Source organism: Bombina bombina, chromosome 5 (assembly GCF_027579735.1).
Source record: "Bombina bombina isolate aBomBom1 chromosome 5, aBomBom1.pri, whole genome shotgun sequence".
NCBI classification, from domain to species: Eukaryota; Metazoa; Chordata; class Amphibia; order Anura; family Bombinatoridae; genus Bombina; species Bombina bombina.
Genome location: NC_069503.1, coordinates 297,589,412 through 297,614,338, shown reverse-complemented (window position 1 = coordinate 297,614,338; position 24,927 = coordinate 297,589,412). Strand labels below are relative to the sequence as shown.

The 24,927-nt window shown below is 38.0% G+C and overlaps 1 protein-coding gene across 3 annotated transcripts in view; it reads right to left on the bottom strand.

The window, feature by feature from the left end:
• Nucleotides 1-24,927, bottom strand: part of LOC128660289 (probable acyl-CoA dehydrogenase 6) — a 754,599-nt gene that overhangs the window by 349,278 nt on the left and 380,394 nt on the right. For all 3 annotated transcript variants that reach the window (XM_053714056.1, XM_053714055.1, XM_053714057.1), the window contains exon 4: nucleotides 7,197-7,326. In XM_053714056.1, the coding sequence (XP_053570031.1) occupies nucleotides 7,197-7,326 (130 nt within the window). The remainder of the gene's footprint in view (nucleotides 1-7,196; nucleotides 7,327-24,927) is intronic.

Here is a 24,927-nt window from a genome sequence, read left to right as displayed (position 1 = left end):
GATATGTAGGGCAGCGACTTGGTCTTCACTGCACACTTTTACCAAATTTTACAAATTTGATACTTTTGCTTCTTCTGAGGCTATTTTTGGGAGAAAGGTTTTGCAAGCCGTGGTGCCTTCCATTTAGGTGACCTGATTTGCTCCCTCCCTTCATCCGTGTCCTAAAGCTTTGGTATTGGTTCCCACAAGTAAGGATGACGCCGTGGACCGGACACACCTATGTTGGAGAAAACAGAATTTATGTTTACCTGATAAATTACTTTCTCCAACGGTGTGTCCGGTCCACGGCCCGCCCTGGTTTTTTTAATCAGGTCTGATAATTTATTTTCTTTAACTACAGTCACCACGGTACCATATGGTTTCTCCTATGCAAATATTCCTCCTTAACGTCGGTCGAATGACTGGGGTAGGCGGAGCCTAGGAGGGATCATGTGACCAGCTTTGCTGGGCTCTTTGCCATTTCCTGTTGGGGAAGAGAATATCCCACAAGTAAGGATGACGCCGTGGACCGGACACACCGTTGGAGAAAGTAATTTATCAGGTAAACATAAATTCTGTTTTCTTTCTCCTTAGTAATTTCAAGCAAATTGGTTCAGTAGTTTTGCTACAGGCTTTATGAAGCCATAATTGAAAAGTGTAATCATATTGTTTAATTAAAGGGACATGAAACCCAATTTTTTTCTTTCATGATTTTGAAACAGCAAGCACTTTTAAACAACTTTCTAATTTACTTCTATTATCTAATTTGCTTAATTCTCTTGATATCCTTTACTGAAAAGCATATCTAGATAGGTTCAGTAGCGGCTGATTGGTGGCGGCACATAGATGCCTCGTGTGATTGGTTCAACCATGTGCATTGCTATTTCTTCAACAAAGGATATCTAAAGAATTAAACAAAATAGATAATAGAAGTAAATTGGGATGTTGCTTAAAATTGTATTCTCTATCTGAATTATGAAATAAATATTTTGGGTTTTATGTCCCTTTAAATCAAATACTTCTTTATGTGTGTATTGGTTTATAATGACAGTCCAAGCTAAACTATTTTATTTTGGAGATATCAGCTCACATATTTAAATGTAACAAAACATGTTGTTCTGTGAAGCATCAGCCTTTATCGTAACTGCAATATTTACCAGCTAACTTAAAATGGTGTCCTTCTAAGAATGAAAACATTTATTTTAACTTAGGAAGAGAAAGTCTATAAATGGGCTGCAAAAAACATAATTTATGTAAGAACTTACCTGATAAAATCATTTCTTTCATATTAGCAAGAGTCCATGAGCTAGTGACGTATGGGATATACATTCCTACCAGGAGGGGCAAAGTTTCCCAAACCTTAAAATGCCTATAAATACACCCCTCACCACACCCACAATTCAGTTTAACGAATAGCCAAGAAGTGGGGTGATAAGAAAAAAGTGCGAAAGCATATAAAATAAGGAATTGGAATAATTGTGCTTTATACAAAAAAATAACCACCACAAAAAAGGGCGGGCCTCATGGACTCTTGCTAATATGAAAGAAATTAATTTATCAGGTAAGTTCTTACATAAATTATGTTTTCTTTCATGTAATTAGCAAGAGTCCATGAGCTAGTGACGTATGGGATAATGACTACCCAAGATGAGGATCTTTCCACACAAGAGTCACTAGAGAGGGAGGGATAAAATAAAGACAGCCAATTCCTGCTGAAAATAATCCACACCCAAAATAAAGTTTAATGAAAAACATAAACAGAAGATTCAAACTGAAACCGCTGCCTGAAGTACTTTTCTACCAAAATCTGCTTCAGAAGAAGAAAATACATCAAAATGGTAGAATTTAGTAAAAGTATGCAAAGAGGACCAAGTTGCTGCTTTGCAAATCTGATCAACCGAAGCTTCATTCCTAAACGCCCAGGAAGTAGAAACTGACCTAGTAGAATGAGCTGTAATCCTTTGAGGCGGAGTTGTACCCGACTCGACATAGGCATGATGAATTAAAGATTTCAATCAAGATGCCAAAGAAATGGCAGAAGCTTTCTGGCCTTTTCTAGAACCGGAAAAGATAACAAATAGACTAGAAGTCTTTCGGAAAGACTTAGTAGCTTCAACATAATATTTCAAAGCTCTAACAACATCCAAAGAATGCAACGATTTCTCCTTAGAATTCTTAGGATTAGGACATAATGAAGGAACCACAATTTCTCTACTAATGTTGTTGGAATTCACAACCTTAGGTAAAAATTCAAAAGAAGTTCGCAACACCGCCTTATCCTGATGAAAAATCAGAAAAGGAGACTCACAAGAAAGAGCAGATAATTCAGAGACTCTTCTGGCAGAAGAGATCGCCAAAAGGAACAAAACTTTCCAAGAAAGTAATTTAATGTCCAATGAATGCATAGGTTCAAACGGAGGAGCTTGAAGAGCCCCCAGAACCAAATTCAAACTCCAAGGAGGAGAAATTGACTTAATGACAGGTTTTATACGAACCAAAGCTTGTACAAAACAATGAATATCAGGAAGATTAGCAATCTTTCTGTGAAAAAGAACAGAAAGAGCAGAGATTTGTCCTTTCAAAGAACTTGCGGATAAACCTTTATCTAAACCATCCTGAAGAAACTGTAAAATTCTCAGAATTCTAAAAGAATGCCAAGAAAAATGATGAGAAAGACACCAAGAAATATAAGTCTTCCAGACTCTATAATATATCTCTCTGGATACAGATTTACGAGCCTGTAACATAGTATTAACCACAGAGTCAGAGAAACCTCTTTGACCAAGAATCAAGCATTCAATTTCCATACCATTAAATTTAAGGATTTGAGATCCTGATGGAAAAAAGGACCTTGCGACAGAAGGTCTGGTCTTAGCGGAAGAGTCCACGGATGGCAAGAGGCCATCCGGACAAGATCCGCATACCAAAACCTGTGAGGCCATGCCGGAGCTACCAGCAGAACAAACGAGCATTCCTTCAGAATCTTGGAGATTACTCTTGGAAGAAGAACTAGAGGCGGAAAGATATAGGCAGGATGATACTTCCAAGGATGTGATAATGCATCCACTGCTTCCGCCTGAGGATCCCGGGATCTGGACAGATACCTGGGAAGTTTCTTGTTTAGATGAGACGCCATCAGATCTATTTCTGGAAGCTCCCACATTTGAACAATCTGAAGAAAAACCTCTGGGTGAAGAGACCATTCGCCCGGATGCAACGTTTGGCGACTGAGATAATCCGCTTCCCAATTGTCTATACCTGGGATATGAACCGCAGAGATTAGACAGGAGCTGGATTCCGCCCAAACCAGAATTCGAGATACTTCTTTCATAGCCAGAGGACTGTGAGTCCCTCCTTGATGATTGATGTATGCCACAGTTGTGACATTGTCTGTCTGAAAACAAATGAACGATTCTCTCTTCAGAAGAGGCCAAGACTGAAGAGCTCTGAAAATTGCACGGAGTTCCAAAATATTGATCGGTAATCTCACCTCCTGAGATTCCCAAACTCCTTGTGCCGTCAGAGATCCCCACACAGCTCCCCAACCTGTGAGACTTGCATCTGTTGAAATTACAGTCCAGGTCGGAAGAACAAAAGAAGCCCCCTGAATTAAACGATGGTGATCTGTCCACCACGTTAGAGAGTGTCTTACAATCGGTTTTAAAGATATTAATTGAGATATCTTTGTGTAATCCCTGCACCATTGATTCAGCATACAGAGCTGAAGAGGTCGCATGTGAAAACGAGCAAAGGGGATCGCGTCCGATGCAGCAGTCATAAGACCTAGAATTTCCATGCATAAGGCTACCGAAGGGAATGATTGTGACTGAAGGTTTCGACAAGCTGAAATCAATTTTAGACGTCTCTTGTCTGTCAAAGACAGAGTCATGGACACTGAATCTATCTGGAAACCCAGAAAGGTTACCCTTGTCTGAGGAATCAATGAACTTTTTAGTGAATTGATCCTCCAACCATGATCTTGAAGAAACAACACAAGTCGATTCGTATGAGATTCTGCTAAATGTAAAGACTGAGCGAGTACTAAGATATCGTCCAAATAAGGAAATACCACAATACCCTGTTCTCTGATTACAGACAGAAGGGCACCGAGAACCTTTGAAAAAATTCTTGGAGCTGTAGCTAGGCCAAACGGCAGAGCCACAAACTGGTAATGCTTGTCCAGAAAAGAGAATCTCAGGAACTGATAATGATCTTGATGAATCGGAATATGCAGATATGCATCCTGTAAATCTATTGTGGACATATAATGCCCTTGCTGAACAAAAGGCAAGATAGTCCTTACAGTTACCATTTTGAACGTTGGTATCCTTACATAACGATTCAATATTTTTAGATCCAGAACTGGTCTGAAGGAATTCTCCTTCTTTGGTACAATGAAGAGATTTGAATAAAACCCCATCCCCTGTTCCAGAACTGGAACTGGCATAATTACTCCAGCAAACTCTAGATCTGAAACACATTTCAGAAATGCTTGAGCTTTCACTGGATTTACTGGGACACGGGAAAGAAAAAATCTCTTTGCAGGAGGTCTTATCTTGAAACCAATTCTGTACCCTTCTGAAACAATGTTCTGAATCCAAAGATTGTGAACAGAATTGATCCAAATTTCTTTGAAAAAACGTAACCTGCCCCCTACCAGCTGAGCTGGAATGAGGGCCGCACCTTCATGTGGACTTAGAAGCTGGCTTTGTTTTTCTAGAAGGCTTGGATTTATTCCAGACTGGAGATGGTTTCCAAACTGAAACTGCACCTGAGGATGAAGGATCAGGCTTTTGTTCTTTGTTGAAACGAAAGGAACGAAAACGATTATTAGCCCTGTTTTTACCCTTAGATTTTTTATCCTGTGGTAAAAAAGTTCCTTTCCCACCAGTAACAGTTGAGATAATAGAATCCAACTGAGAACCAAAAAATTTGTTACCCTGGAAAGAAATGGAAAGTAAAGTTGATTTAGAAGACATATCAGCATTCCAAGTTTTAAGCCATAAAGCTCTTCTAGCTAAAATAGCTAGAGACATAAACCTGACATCAACTCTGATAATATCAAAAATGGCATCACAGATAAAATTATTAGCATGTTGAAGAAGAATAATAATATTATGAGAATCATGATCTGTTACTTGTTGCGCTAAAGTTTCCAACCAAAAAGTTGAAGCTGCAGCAACATCAGCCAATGATATAGCAGGTCTAAGAAGATTACCTGAACACAGATAAGCTTTTCTTAGAAAGGATTCAATTTTCCTATCTAAAGGATCCTTAAACGAAGTACCATCTGACGTAGGAATAGTAGTACGTTTAGCAAGGGTAGAAATAGCCCCATCAACTTTAGGGATTTTGTCCCAAAATTCTAATCTGTCAGACGGCACAGGATATAATTGCTTAAAACGTTTAGAAGGAGTAAATGAATTACCCAAATTATTCCATTCTCTGGAAATTACTTCAGAAATAGCACCAGGAACAGGAAAAACTTCTGGAATAACCACAGGAGATTTAAAGACCTTATCTAAACGTTTAGATTTAGTATCAAGAGGACCAGAATCCTCAATTTCTAAAGCAATTAGTACTTCTTTAAGTAAAGAACGAATAAATTCCATTTTAAATAAATATGAAGATTTATCAGCATCAATCTCTGAGACAGAATCCTCTGAACCAGAAGAGTCATTAGAATCAGAATGATGATGTTCATTTAAAAATTCATCTGTATAAAGAGAAGTTTTAAAAGATTTTTTATGTTTACTAGAAGGAGGAATAACAGACATAGCCTTCTTGATGGATTCAGAAACAAAATCTCTTATGTTATCAGGAACATTCTGAACATTAGATGTTGATGGAACTGCAACAGGTAATGGTACATTACTAAAGGAAATATTATCTGCATTAACAAGTTTGTCATGACAATTAATACAAACAACAGCTGGAGGAATAGCTACCAAAAGTTTACAGCAGATACACTTAGCTTTGGTAGTTCCAGCACCAGACAGCGATTTTCCTGAAGTATCTTCTGACTCAGATGCAACGTGAGACATCTTGCAATATGTAAGAGAAAAAACAACATATAAAGCAAAATTGATCAAATTCCTTAAATGACAGTTTCAGGAATGGGAAAAAATGCCAGTGAACAAGCTTCTAGCAACCAGAAGCAATAAATAATGAGACTTAAATAATGTGGAGACAAAAGCGACGCCCATATTTTTTTAGCGCCAAATAAGACGCCCACATTATTTGGCGCCTAAATGCTTTTGGCGCCAAAAATGACGCCACGTCCGGAACGCCGACATTTTTTGGCGCAAAAGAACGTCAAAAATGACGCAACTTCCGGCGACACGTATGACGCCGGAAACAGAAAAGATTTTTTGCGCCAAAAAAGTCTGCGCCAAAAATGACGCAATAAAATGAAGCATTTTCATCCCCCGCGAGCCTAACAGCCCACAGGGAAAAAAGTCAAATCTTTAAGGTAAGAAAAATATTTGATTCAAATGCATTATCCCAAATATGAAACTGACTGTCTGAAAATAAGGAATGCTGAACATCCTGAGTCAAGGCAAATAAATGTTTGAATACATATATTTAGAACTTTATAAAAAAGTGCCTAACCATAGCTTAGAGTGTCACAGAAAATAAGACTTACTTACCCCAGGACACTCATCTACATGTTTGTAGAAAGCCAAACCAGTACTGAAACGAAAATCAGCAGAGGTAATGGTAAATTTATAAGAGTATATCGTCGATCTGAAAAGGGAGGTAAGAGATGAATCTCTACGACCGATAACAGAGAATCTCTGAAATAGACCCCGTAGAAGGAGATCATTGAATTCAAACAGGCAATACTCTCCTCACATCCCTCTGACATTCACTGCACGCTGAGAGGAAAACCGGGCTCCAACCTGCTGCGGAGCGCATATCAACGTAGAATCTAGCACAAACTTACTTCACCACCTCCATAGGAGGCAAAGTTTGTAAAACTGAATTGTGGGTGTGGTGAGGGGTGTATTTATAGGCATTTTAAGGTTTGGGAAACTTTGCCCCTCCTGGTAGGAATGTATATCCCATACGTCACTAGCTCATGGACTCTTGCTAATTACATGAAAGAAAAAATCATCCAATCTTATGTCATAATTAAAAAGAATGTTTGAAAATATTTGTTGTATTTTTTTCTTTGACTTCATTTAAAATATAATCTCTCAAACTAGAGATATTACCTTGCAAGAGCTGGCGTAGCCATGTCTGACTGGACACCAATAGCCATTGGAATTCCACCACAATGGATATGTCCAAGTTCTTCAGCCACTGCTATACTATATGAGAAGTCCAAACCTGATCCGCCATATTCTAAAAAGAATAATAATAATACTGTATTATCTTTAACTAGAAGTGAAGCAAACAATATTCTAAGAAAAATAACAAAAAACAACAACATATATAACAACATTTAACATTTTCAAATAAACATATGAGCTCTGACAATCACAGTTATCTGGTATAATTCAGCTATTCATAAACAATTATTACACTTTAATTAAGAAAAAATGTCAATTCTATTTTCACTTAACATGACTTTATGCAAATATAGTATGGTAATATTAGTACTATACAAATACAGTAATTGCCTTTGGGGTTAAAGTAAAAAGAACAGGTCATGACTTTTTTGAATATATCGGATACAGAAAACAGAGTGTGAAATAATATGACTGCATTTTATATGTCTAATCATCTTTATTTTCAAATTGAGGTCAGGTCAAGCAGCCCTGGAGACACTAATTTTTGTTGGAATCAGCAGAGCACCTGCTGCCCTTAGATTTGGACATGAATCAAGATGACAGATTTTGAAGTGCCAATGTATTTAATTAGCACTATTTAATACAGCTCTCAAAAGATAAGACTTCTTTCTAAATTACAAAGTGACACCCAGTTAAAGATTATTATATGCCAGGGAGTATTCAAATTGAAATAATTGACCGAGAAGCTAATTTGCTTAACTCATTCTTTGCTCTCACTATACTAGCAACCAATGAAGAATTATAAAAGAGGCTTCTTTGTACAATATATTAAGCATGAAATGGAGTGTTAAGAATCCTAAATGATCTATTTTGCTAAAGTTGCATTTGTATGGAAAGACTGAAACTTCAAAACTCCTTTATATATATATATAAAAAGAGAAAAAGATAATTTACTCGTGAGAAAGGTGTGTTAGTTCAAATAAATGTAACCAAAATCTTTACTCAGCACGGAGGGTCATATGTATTGGCAAGTTTATATTATTGCTAATAAGTTTTCAGATTACTTTACTAATTAAAAATGAAACAAAGTTGCAAAGTAAATATAGTAAAGAACCATTACATATAGTAAAATTGCATAATAAAAAGACAATGTAAAACACTTTGGGCTAGATTACAAGTGGAGTTCTAATTTATTGTGCACCTGCAAACGGGCAAATTTGCATGAGAACAAGGCTCCCATTGGAATCTATGGAAGCGCCTTCTCGTGAGCGCAATGCTTCCCAGCAATGCGAACACGAGCTCGCGTTCGCATTGCTGTCAACTTGTAATAACAGTGCACATTAGCGTGCGCTGGTATTACTCAGTGGTCCAGACAAACAGCACAATACCTGGTGCAAGTGGTAGAGGGCCACTGCAAACACCTCTCAGTATAAGCAAAACAGCAGAAGTCCACAGCACCAAATAAAGAGGAATATTCTTGTCCTTATATCTTTTAATGTAAGCTAAAGAAAATAAAAGATATAAAGACAAGAATATTCCTCTTTATTTGGTGCTGTGGACTTCTGCTGTTTTGGTATTACTCAGTGGAGCGTAAATATCACTTTCATAAAAGCGATATTTAGCGCTCCACTTGTAATCTAATCTCTTTGACTTTCATAAAAGCAGTATATTTTTCCTGACAAATTTCAAAGTTTACTTTCATTACCCTGTCTCCTTTATCATACAACAGCCGTCAGCCAATCACAAACTAATAATCTATGTGTATGAGCTGCAAACTCTTGTGCATGCTAAGTAGGAACTGGTGCCTCAGATAGTGTACATATAGGACTGTGCACAATCCTCCAACAATGAACAGATGCCCTTTAACAATGATTTATTTGCACTAGTTCTTTTACAGACAAAGGCTAATGTCAGATTCCAACTAAAATAACAGCTTCACCAAGTTATGAGGAGTGATAAAACTGCAAATTGTGACAAATAAAATGTTACACTGCTGCACAAAACTGCTGTCATATAGGGCTCAAGATGTGCACACTGCTATTCAACAAAGGATATTTAATAACAGAAATATTTTGGAAAGTTTTTAAAAATGTCATGTTTTATCTGAATCATCAAAGTTTAATTTTGACTTGTCCCTCATACTTACAATACCTATCTGACCTACTGTATAATTTACAAGAGACATTGACATGGTTCTTTAAAATTAACCCCCAAATATTACTTGTTAATTCAGTAAGAAACGTACAAGTTGAAGCTAGCAGTATTGTGGATAAAAAATGGAAATTTTTAAATTTTTCTGGTTAACAGGATCAACTATGATACTTGCTTTTAAACGGAAAGACACGATTATCATTCTTAGAAAATATAATAAGAATTCCCCCTATTTCTGTTAAGGAAGAAAATAGTGTTAGTTTCCCCTGATCCTTCCAGCTATGCCCCTTTGTGGGTCCTAGATCCTAGGAATTAAATACCGTTATGGATAAATATAACAAGGAATAAAATAATTGTCACATATCACAAAGGTTTACCTATTGCTTTAGAGAAAGACTATGAAACTCCATTAGTTGGCTTTCCCATTGGATGTCATGAACAGTGGCTACATTTTAGTCAATGTTATTATTTGGGATATTTGTTAATGGGTCCATAATGTTTGGCTGGTACCTATGTTTTCTTAATGTTATCTAAGGTTTTCCACATACCAATGAGAATATATCATTTATGGTTTAAGCTAAATTACAGTAAAAACATACTACAATAAAATCTTTTTGGGATACAACCAAAGAAAGAAAGTAAATGCTCCATGTTCACATTGGCAAAATGTGTAAAAGGAGGAATAAACTTACAGAACTATAAATCACCTGCATAACAAGAGCATTTCATCAATACGATTCCTGAAAGGAGTTGGCAGAATAAAGAATGATTGTATCCGTGATTCATTCAGAGTGTACTTAGCAATGTATGATTCTTAAACCTAGGTTTAATATACTATGCTGAAGGTCACACTTACAGTATGCTCCTGTTTTCCAATTACCTGTGTGACTAATGTATTGTTGAGGCATCACTGACTTGCAGCTAATGTAACCCTTCCTAATGATCCCAAGCTGTTTTACATCACTGCAATTAAGACAATACTTTTTTGTTTTAATCTATTGAAAAAAATATTTGTATTTCAGTAATAGGTCATCAAATTAATTTCTGTATCCAAAAAATTAAACTAAAACCATCTAGTTATTACCTTCAATATTTACAAATTTAACATAAATAATAATCTAGCAGTCATTTCCATCATATAATGTTGGCATATATATACTGGAAGGTATTTTAATGGTTTTCTGTGTGTGTTTATATAGTTTTTTTTTTTGCTAACAAAGGCTACTAATACATTTATGGCAGCCACTTTACCGTTAAAAGTGTTTGCAGTTTACATAGTATGGATTTTTTTGGCTTAGCGTTTGCTAAAAAAAAATTTATGCTTACCTGATAAATTATTTTCTTCTGGAATGATGATGTTCCACAGTCCTCCATAACATATGGGATATATTTCCTGCCAATAGGAAGAGGTCAAGAACCCATATCAGAGCTTAAAATCCCTCCCACCTCCCATGTCTCTCTTAGTTTAAAGTATGGCTGAGTAGTGAATAGAAAACATTCAGTAAGAAAAAACACAGCAGGGTCTGTAAAACAGTCGCCCAAAAAATTAAACGGGCGGGCCTGTGGACCATCATTCTGAAATAAAATAATTTATTAGTTAAGCATAAATTTAGTTTTATTTCATAAAATTATAATGGTCCACAGTCCTTTATAACATATGTGATTAATACCAATGGTCTATGTTACAGAAAGGGTGGGACAATTTTTCTGGAAGTTCTTATTTAGCAGACACTGCGGCCTGAAGGACTTTCCTGCCAAAAGCAGCTTGAAAAAAAGCAAAACCTAAAAGCGATAAACTCCTAAAAAAGGAAATTTATGCTTACCTGATAAATTTATTTCTTTTACGATATGAAGAGTCCACGGATTTCATCCTTACTTATGGGATTACACCTCCTGGTCAGCAGGAGGAGGCAAAGAGCACCACAGCAGAGCTGTATATATATATAGCTCCTCCCTTCCCTCCCACTCCAGTCATTTGACCGAAGTTAGGAGAAAGGAAAAGCCAAAGGTGCAGAGGTGACTGAAGTTTAACAAAAAAAAAAATACCTGTCTAGAAAATGACAGGGTGGGCCGTGGACTCGTCATATCGTAAAAGAAATAAATTTATGAGGTAAGAATAAATTTCCTTTTCTTCTACAAGAGATGACGAGTCCACGGATTTCATCCTTACTTATGGGATACAATACCAAAGCTATAGGACACGGATGAAAGGGAGGGACAAGACAGGAACCTAAACGGAAGGCACCACTGCTTAAAGAACCTTTCTCCCCTTATATAGGTATAACTTTTTACACAGAACTTACTCTGCTGAGCTGAGGAGATTGTGAGTCGGTCTGACTTTTTCACTAACGCTCAGCCCCATTTGAACTGGATTTTCTTCCCTGAGTGGGAATCCACTACCACCAATTTTTTGGCTTTATCTTTGATTCGAGTACCTGTGGGGGAATTTGAAGATAACCCTTAGGCCTTTGGACCGTGAGGATAAGCTCGCTGGACAGCTTTGAATAGTCCAGCCTGCACCTGTGGCACTTCTCAAGTGCTTTAAATCTAGTAAGTGATCCTGAATCGTTTTGTGGGGGTCCCTTTAACCTACGATTTCACACTATTGTGGCGCCTCCTTTTGTCTCCCTTCTATCTATAGATCATCGCTGGTGCCATCAGCCGTGGAAGGAGTGTCAGCTGCCGCACACCCACTATATAGTGGACACCCGGAGGATAATCTCCATCACATGAACTGTGTATAAGGACTATTCGTTTATACTATAATATCCGGGTACCTCATCATTGTATGTATTCTGTACCGAAATAGATCACCATTGTGTGTCCTCAAATATCCTTTGCTACTATTGTATGCTCACCATATCATTTGCATTGATAGTTATTTGGTCATAGGATTAGTATTTGCTGCTGGAGCTACATTGTAATTGTGTTCTCCATCAGAAGGACGCATCACACTATCTATATATATATATATATATATATATTTTGGTACTATATATTACGCTCACTGCGTTCACAGTATATTTTTTGTATACATTTAACCATATTAATATATTTTATATATATTTTTTATATATATTTTTAATTATTTATCCACGTACATTCCCTGTCCTTTGTTGAAGAGTACATTAAGGACACTGCGATATACACATAGTGTATGCACTGTATATGTGTACACGCACATTCCTTGTCCTTTATTGAAAAGCGCATTAAGGACACTGAGATATACACATTTTTGTTATGCATTTTATATGTGTGCACTATTCTTAGGCGCCTTCACTTTATCACATCATCATTTTTAAATGCCCATGAGGAAGCCACAGCCCTAGTAGAATGAGTCGTAATTCTTTCAGGAGGCTGCTGTCCAGCAGTCTCATATGCAAAACGGATGATACTCTTCAGCCAAAAAGAAAGAGAGGTAGCTGTAGCTTTCTGGCCCCTACGTTTTCAAGAAAAAAACAACAAATAATGAAGATGATTGACGAAAATCTTTAGTCGCCTGCAAGTGAAACTTCAGGGCACGGACCACGTCCAGGTTATGTAACAGACGCTCCTTCTTAGAAGAAGGATTAGGACACAAGGAAGGAACAACAATTTCCTGATTAATGTTCTTATTAGAAACAACCTTAGGAAGGAAACCAGGTGTGGTATGTAACACCACCTTATCAGAATGGAAAATAATATAAGGAGAATCACATTGTAAAGCTGAAAGCTCAGACACTCTGCGAGCAGAAGAAATAGCAACCAAAAATAAAACTTACCAAGATAACAACTTAATATCTATGGAATGCCTAGGTTCAAACGGAACCCCTTGAAGAACATTAAGAACTAAATTCAAACTCCAAGGAGGAGCTATTGGTCTAAACACAGGCCTGATTCTAGTCAGAGCCTGGCAAAAAGATTGCACATCTGCCAGACGTTTGTGTAGCAAAATAGACAAAGCAGAAATTTGTCCCTTTAAGGAACTCGCTGACAACCCTTTCTCCAATCCTTCTTGGGAAAAAAGATAAAATCCTGGGAATCCTAACCCTACTCCATGAGTAGCCCTTGGATTCGCACCAATAAAGATATTTACGCCATATCTTATGGTAAATCTTCCTAGTAACAGGCTTACGTGCCTGAATCAAGGTATCAATGACCGACTCAGAGAACCCTTGCTTAGATAAAATCAAGCGTTCAATCTCCAAGCAGTCAGCTGCAGAGAAACTAGATTCGGATGATGGAAGGTTCCCTGAATGAGAAGGTCCTGCCTCAATGGAAGCTTCCACGGTGGCAGAGAGGACATGTCCACCAGATCGGCATACCAAGTCCTGCAAGGCCACGCAGGAGCGATGAGAATCACTGAAGCCCTCTCCTGTTTGATCCGAGCAATCACCCGGGGAAGGAAAGCAAACGGTGGAAACACATAAGCTAGGTTGAACGACCAAGGCACTGCCAAGGCATCTATAAGTTCGGCCTGAGGGTCCCTGGACCTGGATCCGTATCTCGGGAGCTTGGCATTCTGACGAGATGCCATAAGATCCAGCTCCGGTCTGACGCACCTGAGAATCAGAGTGGCAAAGACCTCTGGATGGAGTTCCCATTCCCCCGGATGAAACGTCTGTCTGCTCAAAAAATCCGCTTCCCAGTTGTCCACTCCTGGGATGTAGATTGCTGACAGATAACAAGAGTGAGCCTCCGCCCAACAAATTATCTTGGATACTTCTGTCATCGCTAAGGAACTCCTTGTTCCTTCCTGATGATTGATGTAGGCCACAGTCGTGATGTTGTCCGACTGAAAACGGATAAATTTGGCTGAAGCCAACTGAGGCCAAGCCTGAAGTGCATTGAATATTGCTCTCAATTCCAGAATATTGATTGGAAGTAGAGATTCCGACCGAGTGCACATACCCTGAGCCTTCAGGGAATTCCAGACTGCACCCCAACCTAGTAGACTGGTGTCCATTGTCACTATCATCCATGAGGGTCTTCGGAAGCACGTCCCTTGGGACAGATGATCCGGCGACAACCACCAAAGAAGAAAGTCTCTCGTCTCCTGATCCAGATCTATCTGAGGAGACAAATTTGCATAATCTCCATCCCACTGCCTGAGCATGCTCAGTTGTAGCGGTCTGAGATGAAAATGAGGAAACAGAATGATGTCCATTGCCGCCACCATCAATCCAATTACCTCCATACACTGAGCCACTGATGGCCAAGGATTGGACTGAAGTGCTTGGCATGTATTCAGAATCTTTAACTTTCTGACTTCCGTCAAGAAAATTTTCATGGATATAGAATCTATCAGAGTACCCAGGAAAGGGACCCTTGTCTGTGGAATTAGTAAACTCTTTTCTAGATTCACCTTCCACCCGTGAGTCCTTAGAAAGGACAGAACCATATCTGTATGAGACTTTGTCAGTTGGTAAGACGCCTGGATCAAAATATCATCCAGATAAGGCGCCACTGCAATGCCCCACGGTCTGAGAACCCCCAGTAGAGACCCTAGAACCTTCATGAAGATCCTGGGTGCTGTGGCCAGCCCGAAAGGAAGAGCCACGAACTGAAAGTGTTTGTCCAGGAAGGCAAACCTTAGAAACTGGTGATGATCTTTGTGGATAGGAATATGAAGGTATGCATCCTTTAAGTCCACGGTAGTCATATATTGACCCTCCTGGATCAATGGAAGAATTGTCCGAATTGTCTCCATCTTAAAGGATGGAACTCTGAGAAACTTGTTTAGACTCTTGAGATCTAAAATGGGTCGGAACGTTCCCTCTTTTTTGGGAACCACAAAATGATTTGAGTAAAACCCGTGCCCCTGTTCCTGTATTGGAACGGGACGAATTACTCCCATAGTGGAGAGGTCTTTTACACAACATAAGAACGCCTCTCTTTTTATCTGGTCTACAGACAATCGTGAAAGAAGAAACCTCCCCCTTGGGAGGGAATTTCTGAACTCCAGTTGATACCCTTGGGGCACGATTTCCAGTGTCCAGGGATCCTGAACGTCTCTTATCCAAGCCTGGACGAAGAGAGAAAGTCTGCCCCCTACTAGATCCGGTCCCGGATCGGGGGCCACCCCTTCATGCTGTTTTGGGAACAGCAGCGGGCTTCTTGGGTTGTTTACCATTATTCCAAGCCTGGTTGGGTCTCCAGATGGACTTGGTTTGTGCAAAATTCTCTTCCTGCTTAACGGAAGAAGAAGAGGGGACTCCCTTGAAATTTCGAAAGGAATGAAAATTATTCTGTTTACCCCTTTGTTTAGACGATTTATCCTGAGGTAGGAGGTGACCCTTACCTCCCGTAATGTCGGAAATGATTTCTTTCAAGTCAGGCCCAAACAGGGTCTTCCCCTTGAAAGGAATAGCCAAAAGCTTGGATTTAGAGGACACGTCCGCGGACCAAGATTTTAGCCATAAGGCTCTGCGCGCTAAATTGGCAAATCCCGCCAATTTGGCGATCTGAAAGGCGGCATCTGTAACAAAAGAATTAGCCAATTTAAGGGCTTTAATTCTGTCCAAAATTTCCTCTAAAGAAGTCTCAGTTTTAAGAGATTCCTCTAAGGCGTCCAACCAAAAAGCAGCCGCAGATGTGACTGGCACAATACAGGCCGTCGGTTGTAATAGAAAACCCTGATGAATAAACAGCTTTTTTAGCAGACCCTCCAACTTCTTATCCATAGGGTCCTTGAAAGCACAACTGTCCGCAATAGGGATAGTCGTACGCTTAGCCAGAGTAGAAATAGCACCCTCCACCTTAGGGATCGTTTGCCAAGAATCCCGAGCAGAGTCAGCTATAGGGTACATTTTCTTAAAATTAGGAGAAGGTGAGAACGGGATACCCGGTCTTTCCCATTCCCGCGTAATAATTTCTGAAATTCTCTTAGGGACCGGAAAAACATCAGAATAAGAAGGAACCTCTAAGTATTTGTCCATCTTACACAAATTCTCTGGCAGTACCACAATAGAGTCACAGTCATCCAGAGTCACTAAAACCTCTCAAAGTAACAGACGGAGGTGTTCAAGCTTAAATCTGAAGGACATGACGTCTAAATCTGTCTGAGGTAACACATTCCCTGAGTCAGAAAGTTCCCCCTCAGACAGAAGCTCCCTGCCCCCCAAATCAGAACCCTGGGAGGGCACATCAGAGATAGTCATCAAAGCATCAGAAGTCGCAGGAACCAAAAGGGCTTCTGTCCTGCCACGTTTGCCTTGTAACACTGGCAACTTGGATAAAACTTCTGTAAGAGTGAATGACATAACTGCAGCCATATCCTGCAGAGCAAATGAAGTGGATGCAGTTGAAGAACATGGCGTCGCTTGAGTGGGCGTTAAGGGCTGTGACGCTTGGGGAGAAAGAGTTGGCATACCCTGAGTCTCATCAGTCTGAGACACATCTGGAGCTATATTTTTATTAAAGAAAATCTGCTCTCTACACTGTAATGCCCTCTCAGTGCATGATGGGCAAAAAGTAAGGGGGGGTTCCACATTGGCATTTAAACACATGGAACAAGTACTGGCATTAAGGTCATCCATTATGAAAACAAAAAGTTAATTAATTATATAATAAACTTTTTATAAAGAAAATCGTAAAATAAAAATACTGTGCCTTTAAGAAAAAATAAAAAAAATTTGTCTAGGACATTGCGCTATAAGATTGTAATATTTGCGGCTTTGGAGACAAAAAACAACGTTTTATACCGTATCCCAGAAGCAGTCAACTAATTTGGGGCAGTAATTTAAACTTTTGAAAATAACAGCACCTCGCCACAGCTCTGCTGCGGCGCTTACCTGCTCCCTATGACCCGACAAAAATGAGTTTCCTACAGCCGAGTGTCTACACCGCCTGTTCTACCCACGCGGTCTAGACACCGGAGTCAATTACACCTCTGACTCCCAGAACAGCACTGCGCGGCTTGCCTCAGCTCGCGAACAAGTGCCCCGCCCATCGTGGGCATAACCAACGAAACTCCCGGGCGGCTCTGTATATACATTGTAAAAACAAAAATGGAGTCGCCGGGACAACTGTAGTAGTACTATTAGGGATATCTCGTCAAACTTAATTTGACAGGTACCATGTCCTTTATATGCAAAACTCCGCCCCTTTATATGCAAAACCCCGCCCCTTTATAGGCAAATTCCCGCCCCTTTATATGCAGATCCCCACCCACTCTCCTCCCAATATTTTCACCCTACCCGCCCAATATTTTCCATATTTTACGCCCCTTTTAAGGCTTCTTCTAAGAGCATTTTAACATTTATTTTAATGTTAAAATAATTCCCTTTTATGGCTTCTTTTAAGAGTATTTTAAATTTAAAAACAAAAGAAAAAAAATAAATAAACAGAACACATTTTAATTCAATGTATTCCTAATAAGGGTATTTAAAAAAAAAAAGAAAAATACAAAATATCTTCTTTGCGTAATGCCCGAGGGTATTACGCAGAGAAGATATAAAATAGATATCTTCTCTGTGTAATGGGGCTCGATCATTAGACAGAGAAGATATTTTGTATCATTCTTAATTAACCAAAAGTTGTTAAGCTATAGAGTGTTTTGAATCTAAAAAGTGTTCAACATTCAGCTGTCTGATACATGAGGCACAAAAAGTGTTCAACATTCATCTGTCTGTAGATAATGTGTGCTAATCCACACATCTCTTGCACAGAAACATTCCCCACTGCACAACCCCTCCCAACTAAAAAAACTCCCACATAGACACACCTCTTTTTAGTATAATTTCTTGTATCAAATTTATACTGATTCTACATGCACTTAATATTAAAAGCAAATCAATTTTATTTCTTCTTTTCACATTCCTTGTGAAATGCTAGGGTTGTTAAACACTGTCAAATGTTTATTTCAACATTCCTCCATGTTTCAAAATGACCACAGATCACAGGTCAGTGCAGATAATCACAAAAAGATGATATTCACATCTGTTTTTAGACTATTATATATTGTATTTGTAAGGTTAGATATTTCCTGTTTCCTTGTGAAAGGCTATTCACAAAAAAAAAAGATGTAAACATTATCTTTTTAAGAATATCATCTGTTTACTCGTGAAAAGGCTATGACCAACACATCTATAACATTAGATATGGTTTGTTAAACACTGTCAAATGTTTATTTCAACATTCATCCTTGTGTCCAAATGACCACAGGTCAGTGCAGATAATGTTTACATCTTTTTTTTTTTAAGACTAAATAGCCTCTGTTTCAGATTAGACATGCTTTCTTTCCTCGTGAAAGGCTATTGATAACACGTGTCAACATTTACAGCTTTAACAGATTGAAAACTACATGAAAAAAATGTCTGGTTTAGGGACATTACAGGATAAAAATCATGAAGCAATATTAAGAGATATTTATTATAATCCATTAAAAACAGGTTCTTTTGGAGGGATACATAATCTGTATCGTGTGTCTAATCAATATGATATTAGCAAAGCAATAACTGAATCATTTTTAAAAGGCCAAGATACTTATTCACTCCATAAGCCGGTTGGACGTGTTTTTGAAAGAAACAAAATATATACGGCGTCCATAGATATTCAATGGCAGGCTGACTTGGTATCAATGATTGAATTTGCTAAATATAATGATGGTATCAAGTATATTCTCACTGTTATAGACTGTTTCTCGAAATATGCTTGGGTTGTCTGTGTGTCTAATAAAACAGGCTCATCCGTTGCAAAGGAACGAAATTTCGAAACGAAAGGAAAATAAATTTTTCAAGGTGGTCGTGTATCTTAAAAGATTCAGACGGATAAGGGTACAGAGTTCTTAAATGTGACTGTCCAAAAAGTATTAAAAAAATATAAAATTCAACATTTTGTATCAAACAATGTTGTTAAAGCAGCCATTTGTGAACGCTTTAAACGTACATTAAAAACTAAAATGTGGAGGTATTTTACATACCACAATACCTACAGATATATAGATGTGTTAAATGCTCTTATATTTAGCTACAACAACACATACCACAGGACTATACGTTGTTCACCTGTAAACGTGACACAGGAAAATTCACTGCTCATTTGGAAAAATATTTATGGTGTTTCTTCAAAATCTAAGAACATTAATCCTGCTTTAAAAGTTGGGGACCATGTCAGGAATTCAAAGTATAAAGGCCCCTTCACAAAAGGATATGAGCAGAATTTCACAGAGGAAATATTTGTAATAGATGGTGTGAATACACGTGGTTCTAAACCTCTTTATAAACTGAAAGATTTAGCAGGTGAAATTATTGAAGGCAGTTTCTACACTGAAGAAATTCAAAAAATATCACGATGACAATCGTGTGTACAGAATTGAAAAGGTTCTAAAACAGAAACATATTAGAAGAAAACTATACTGCTATGTGAAGTGGAGAGGTTACCCAAATAAATTCAACAGTTGGGTACCCAAAAGGCAGTTAACTACATTATAGTATAATGGAGCAGTCCTCTTTTTATTTAACTCTACTAAGTAACGCCTCCTATCATATGTTCCCTAACAATGACATTTCTAGTTTTACAACAAAGCTAGCTAAACCTGTTAAATTAAAAGGCAAATGGGAGGTTGGCGTAAGAGCGGTTATGTACCCCCACACTTTTGATCTTCTTGAAGCGCCTGATTCCAAAATAACTATAACAACGCAGAACAAACCAATCACTTATGTGCATTTGAAACCTGGTTATTATAAAGATATGAATGAGATAGTTAGAGCTATTAATGATAAATTATCCACGCTTCAAAATTTAAGTATTGACGTGAAGCTAAAGTACTATGAATTAGCACGGACAGTTCGAGTAGTAGGTAGTAGTGGCAGTATCATTACGGTTTCAGAAAAGTTAACTCATATCTTAGGACTTAATAATTACGGATTAAGAAATGACTTTAACACACAGGCTGCCAAGAATGAGAATGGAAAGATATTTTGTGATATAAAAGCAGGATTCTACACACTTTTTATCTACACCGACATCATAGAACATCAGCGTGTAGGTGACAGCTTTGTACCATTGCTGCTCGCTGTTGATATTACGGGTGGAAATAACGAAATTATTATGCATCGTTATATCGATCCAGACTATGTACCTGTCAGTAAACATCATTTTGACCGTGTAACAATTGAGATAAAGAACGACCAGGATAAAAACGTGGCATTTAAGTACGGAAAGGCGATCATTAAGCTACACTTTAGGCCGCGTAAAAAAGAGTTGTTATAAAAAAGATAAAATGGTTGCAATGAAAGTTTATGGTGACCCCGACATATACAGCAATTATTACAGAACACAAGCCGGAAATGGCCTACCTGGTTTTCATGGTAGTTCATAAATGTATGGCCGTGGAATAGGTGGTGTGTTTAGGAACTTATTCAGGATGGCAGTACCTTTGTTTAGGCGTGGGTTTGAAATTGTAAAATCACATATGAAAACAGCAGCACAGGGCATAGCAAAGGATGTGGTGAGCCGTGTGTCCTCAGCTGTTATGAATAAAAAGAATAACGGTCCACAAGAGGGAACTGGTATTGTGTATATTGCTAACAAGAGAAAACCAAAAAGAAAGCATGATATTGCTTTTCCACCAATGTTAACAACACATAATTAAAAACCGTGCACGCAAAAGCAGAAAGAGACAGAGGCCACCAAGGCGTTCACCAGGTGACATCTTCTAAGAATCACAGAGTTGTCATTTAAAAAAAAAAAAAAAAAAAAAGCTATGGCGTTTATTCATAATGGATCCTTAGAATGTGCCAAGTCAGAATTGGATATTTTTCAAATACAACCTACACAGACTAGTATAGAAAAATCACTCTATGTGGAAATACAACCCCTGACAGCAATTATTGAAAATGCACCTTTAGAGTTCTATATAGCTAGAAGTGGAGATCATTATTTTGATCTGAACAACACCCTTTTGTTCATAACATGCAAAATTGTTAAACAAGACAATACAGCCCCTCCTGAGGGGGCCCGAGTCAGCCTCATCAACTATCCACTGTCCACACTGTTTAATCAAGTGGATGTCACATTAGGAGACAGACTTGTATCACAATCAAATAATCTTTACGCTTACAGTGGGTACATTGAAACAATTCTTAATTATAGTGCTGATACACTATCAACGCAATTCACAGCCGGACTGTTTTATAAAGATACAGCGGGGCACCATGACACACGTGTCTTGGGTGGAGACAATCAAGGTTTCAACAAAAGAGTGTACATGTTAGAAAGGGGTAAAACTATTGAATTACTAGGGCATCTTCACAGTGACCTGTTTTTCCAAGAAAAGTTAATGTTAAACGGAATTGATTTGAAAATAAAACTTACTAGAAATAAAGATGCATTTTGTCTTATGTCTGCAGAAGCAGAACAGTATAAAGTACAAATCTTGAATGCATCACTTTTGTCAAAAGAGTGCAAATATCACCAGCAGTGCGAATAGGTCATGTGCAAGGCCTGCTAACAGCAAATGCAAAATATGCTCTGGATAGAGTCGGACTGAAAGTGTATTCTATCGCTGCAGGTAGCCGTGTATGTAATCAAGAAAATTTATTTCTGGGACAATTACCAAAGCTTGTGGTTATAGGATTTGTAGACAATGATGCCTTCTCAGGAGCTTATGACAAGAATCCACTATATTTCAAACACAACCATGTAAATTTTGCTGCACTCTATCTGTATGGTGAGCAAATACCAACAAAGCCATTTCAACCAGATTTTGAAAGTGGAAATGCAATACGTGAATATATTTCTCTAGTGAACATTGCAGGAAAGCAGAATTGTGGCTCTGCAATCCTAATGAACAGAGATGAATATATAAATGGATACACACTTTTTGCCTTTGATCTCACACCCGATGGAGAAAGCGGTTCTCATTACTCTCTTATACGTAGCGGTAATCTCAGAGCTGAAATTCGATTTTCAAGAGCACTTGAGAGAACTGTTAACATGATTGTATACAGTGTTTTTGACAACATTATTGAAATCAATCAAAGACGAGAAGTTTTGTATGATTATTTATAAAAGAAAAAGAAAAAATGAATACATTGGAAATAAATAGAATTTTAGCAGCTGATCCATAGGCACGTTCTGCTTTTGTTGGCGTATTTCCATGTGATTTACTGCCAAAGCAGAAATTAACAAACTATCCTGCATGTTTTATTATTAACACTGACCCCCATACGAATGCTGGCGAACATTGGGTTTCGATTTTTATTGATAATAGGACTGGCTATTTCTTTGACTCTTACGGTATACCACCAGGAGACCCCATATTTCCTAAATCATTTTTAATTTTCTTAAAAAGGAATGCAGAGCGTATAGTATTTCAGAATAAACAGTTACAAGATACATTTTCTATTGTATGTGGTGAATATTGTATATTTTTTATACATTGTATGGCTAAAGGTATGAGCTTTAATAAAGTGTTGAGCTACTTTTCTTCAGATTTAAAAAAAAATGATAAAATAGTATCTTATTTTTTAAGGGATTGTAAACAATTGTGGCGCATAAGAAATATATGTAATGAACATGTTCAGACATGTAGACCTTGCTGTAACCAGACGTAAACACTCACGTGATCAAAGCTGTTACATTAAATATTTTCTTTTTATAGTATTGTTTATAATATTCATTTAATAAAAATTGTTAAACATACATTTATTGCTGTTCTTCTTTATTTCTCAAATTATAATTAAATAAAATTAACATAATATTCAAGAATAAAGAAAAGTAAAAAAAAAAAAAAGCCCCCTCCCTTTGAGAGGTGTGGGGGGTTGGGTAAAGACTTGTGATACATCATGGGGGCTAGGTCTATATAAACACAGCGACAAACCACTGATTACATCAACATTTGCCAAGAATGGAGAAGACTGAAATGAACATTTCATCACTAGTCTATGAAACAGTAATTATTTCTTTATTTTGAATCTATAATATATTGTTATATTTTTATGCTTTTAAAATTTACAGTTTTATTTTTATGTTCTGTTTAATTATAGCTAACATAGTGGGTTTATAATTTATTTATGTGTTTGACATCTGTATAATTTAATTAAAAAAAAAACGGATTGTCTTCACTTTTGTTAAAGTTATTTTGTTTCATACAGTATTGTTATCGTTATTAATTTATAATTTAGTTTATACATTTTTATTTTACGTAGTTGTTTCTTTATTTTTAATCGATAATATATTGTTGTATTTTTATTTATATGTATGCTTTTAAAAAACATAATTTATGCTTACCTGATAAATTTATTTCTCTTGTGGTGTATCCAGTCCACGGATCATCCATTACTTGTGGGATATTCTCATTCCCAACAGGAAGTTGCAAGAGGACACCCACAGCAGAGCTGTCTATATAGCTCCTCCCCTAACTGCCATATCCAGTCATTCAACCGAAAACAAACAGAGAAAGGAGAAACCATAGGGAGCAGTGGTGACTGTAGTTTAAAATTAAAAAATACCTGCCTTAAAATGACAGGGCGGGCCGTGGACTGGATACACCACAAGAGAAATAAATTTATCAGGTAAGCATAAATTATGTTTTCTCTTGTAAGGTGTATCCAGTCCACGGATCATCCATTACTTGTGGGATACCAATACCAAAGCTAAAGTACACGGATGAAGTGAGGGACAAGGCAGGTACTTAAACGGAAGGTACCACTGCCTGTAAAACCTTTCGCCCAAAAATAGCCTCCGAAGAAGCAAAAGTATCAAATTTGTAGAATTTTGAAAAAGTATGAAGCGAAGACCAAGTCGCCGCCTTGCAAATCTGTTCAACAGAAGCCTCATTTTTAAAGGCCCATGTGGAAGCCACAGCTCTAGTAGAATGAGCTGTAATCCTTACTGGAGGCTGCTGGCCAGCAGTCTCATAGGCTAAGCGGATTATGCTTCTTAGCCAAAAAGAAAGAGAGGTTGCCGAAGCCTTTTGACCTCCCCTCTGTTCAGAGTAGACAACAAACAAAGCAGATGTTTGACGAAAATCTTTAGTAGCTTGTAAGTAAAACTTTAAAGCACGAACCACGTCCAGATTGTGTAATAGACGTTCCTTCTTTGAAGAAGGATTAAAACACAAAGACGGAACAACAATCTCTTGATTGATATACTTATTAGATACCACCTTAGGTAAAAACCTTAGGTATCCCAGAAGATATCCCTGGGATATAATTTCCAACGCCCAGGGATCCTGGACATCTCTTGCACACGCCTGGGCGAAGAGCGAAAGTTTGCCCCCTACTAGATCCGTTACCGGATAGGGGGCTGTTCCTTCATGCTGTCTTATAGGCAGCAGCAGGCTTTTTGGCCTGCTTACCCTTGTTCCAGGTCTGGTTAGGTCTCCAGACCGTCTTGGACTGAGCAAAAGTTCCCTCTTGTTTTGCATTAGAGGAAGTTGATGCCGCACTTGCCTTGAAGTTTCGAAAGGCACGAAAATTAGACTGTTTGGCCCTTGATTTGGACCTATCCTGAGGAAGGGCATGACCTTTTCCTCCAGTGATATCAGCAATAATCTCCTTCAAACCAGGCCCGAATAGGGTCTGCCCCTTGAAGGGAATGTTAAGCAGCTTAGACTTTGAAGTAACGTCAGCTGACC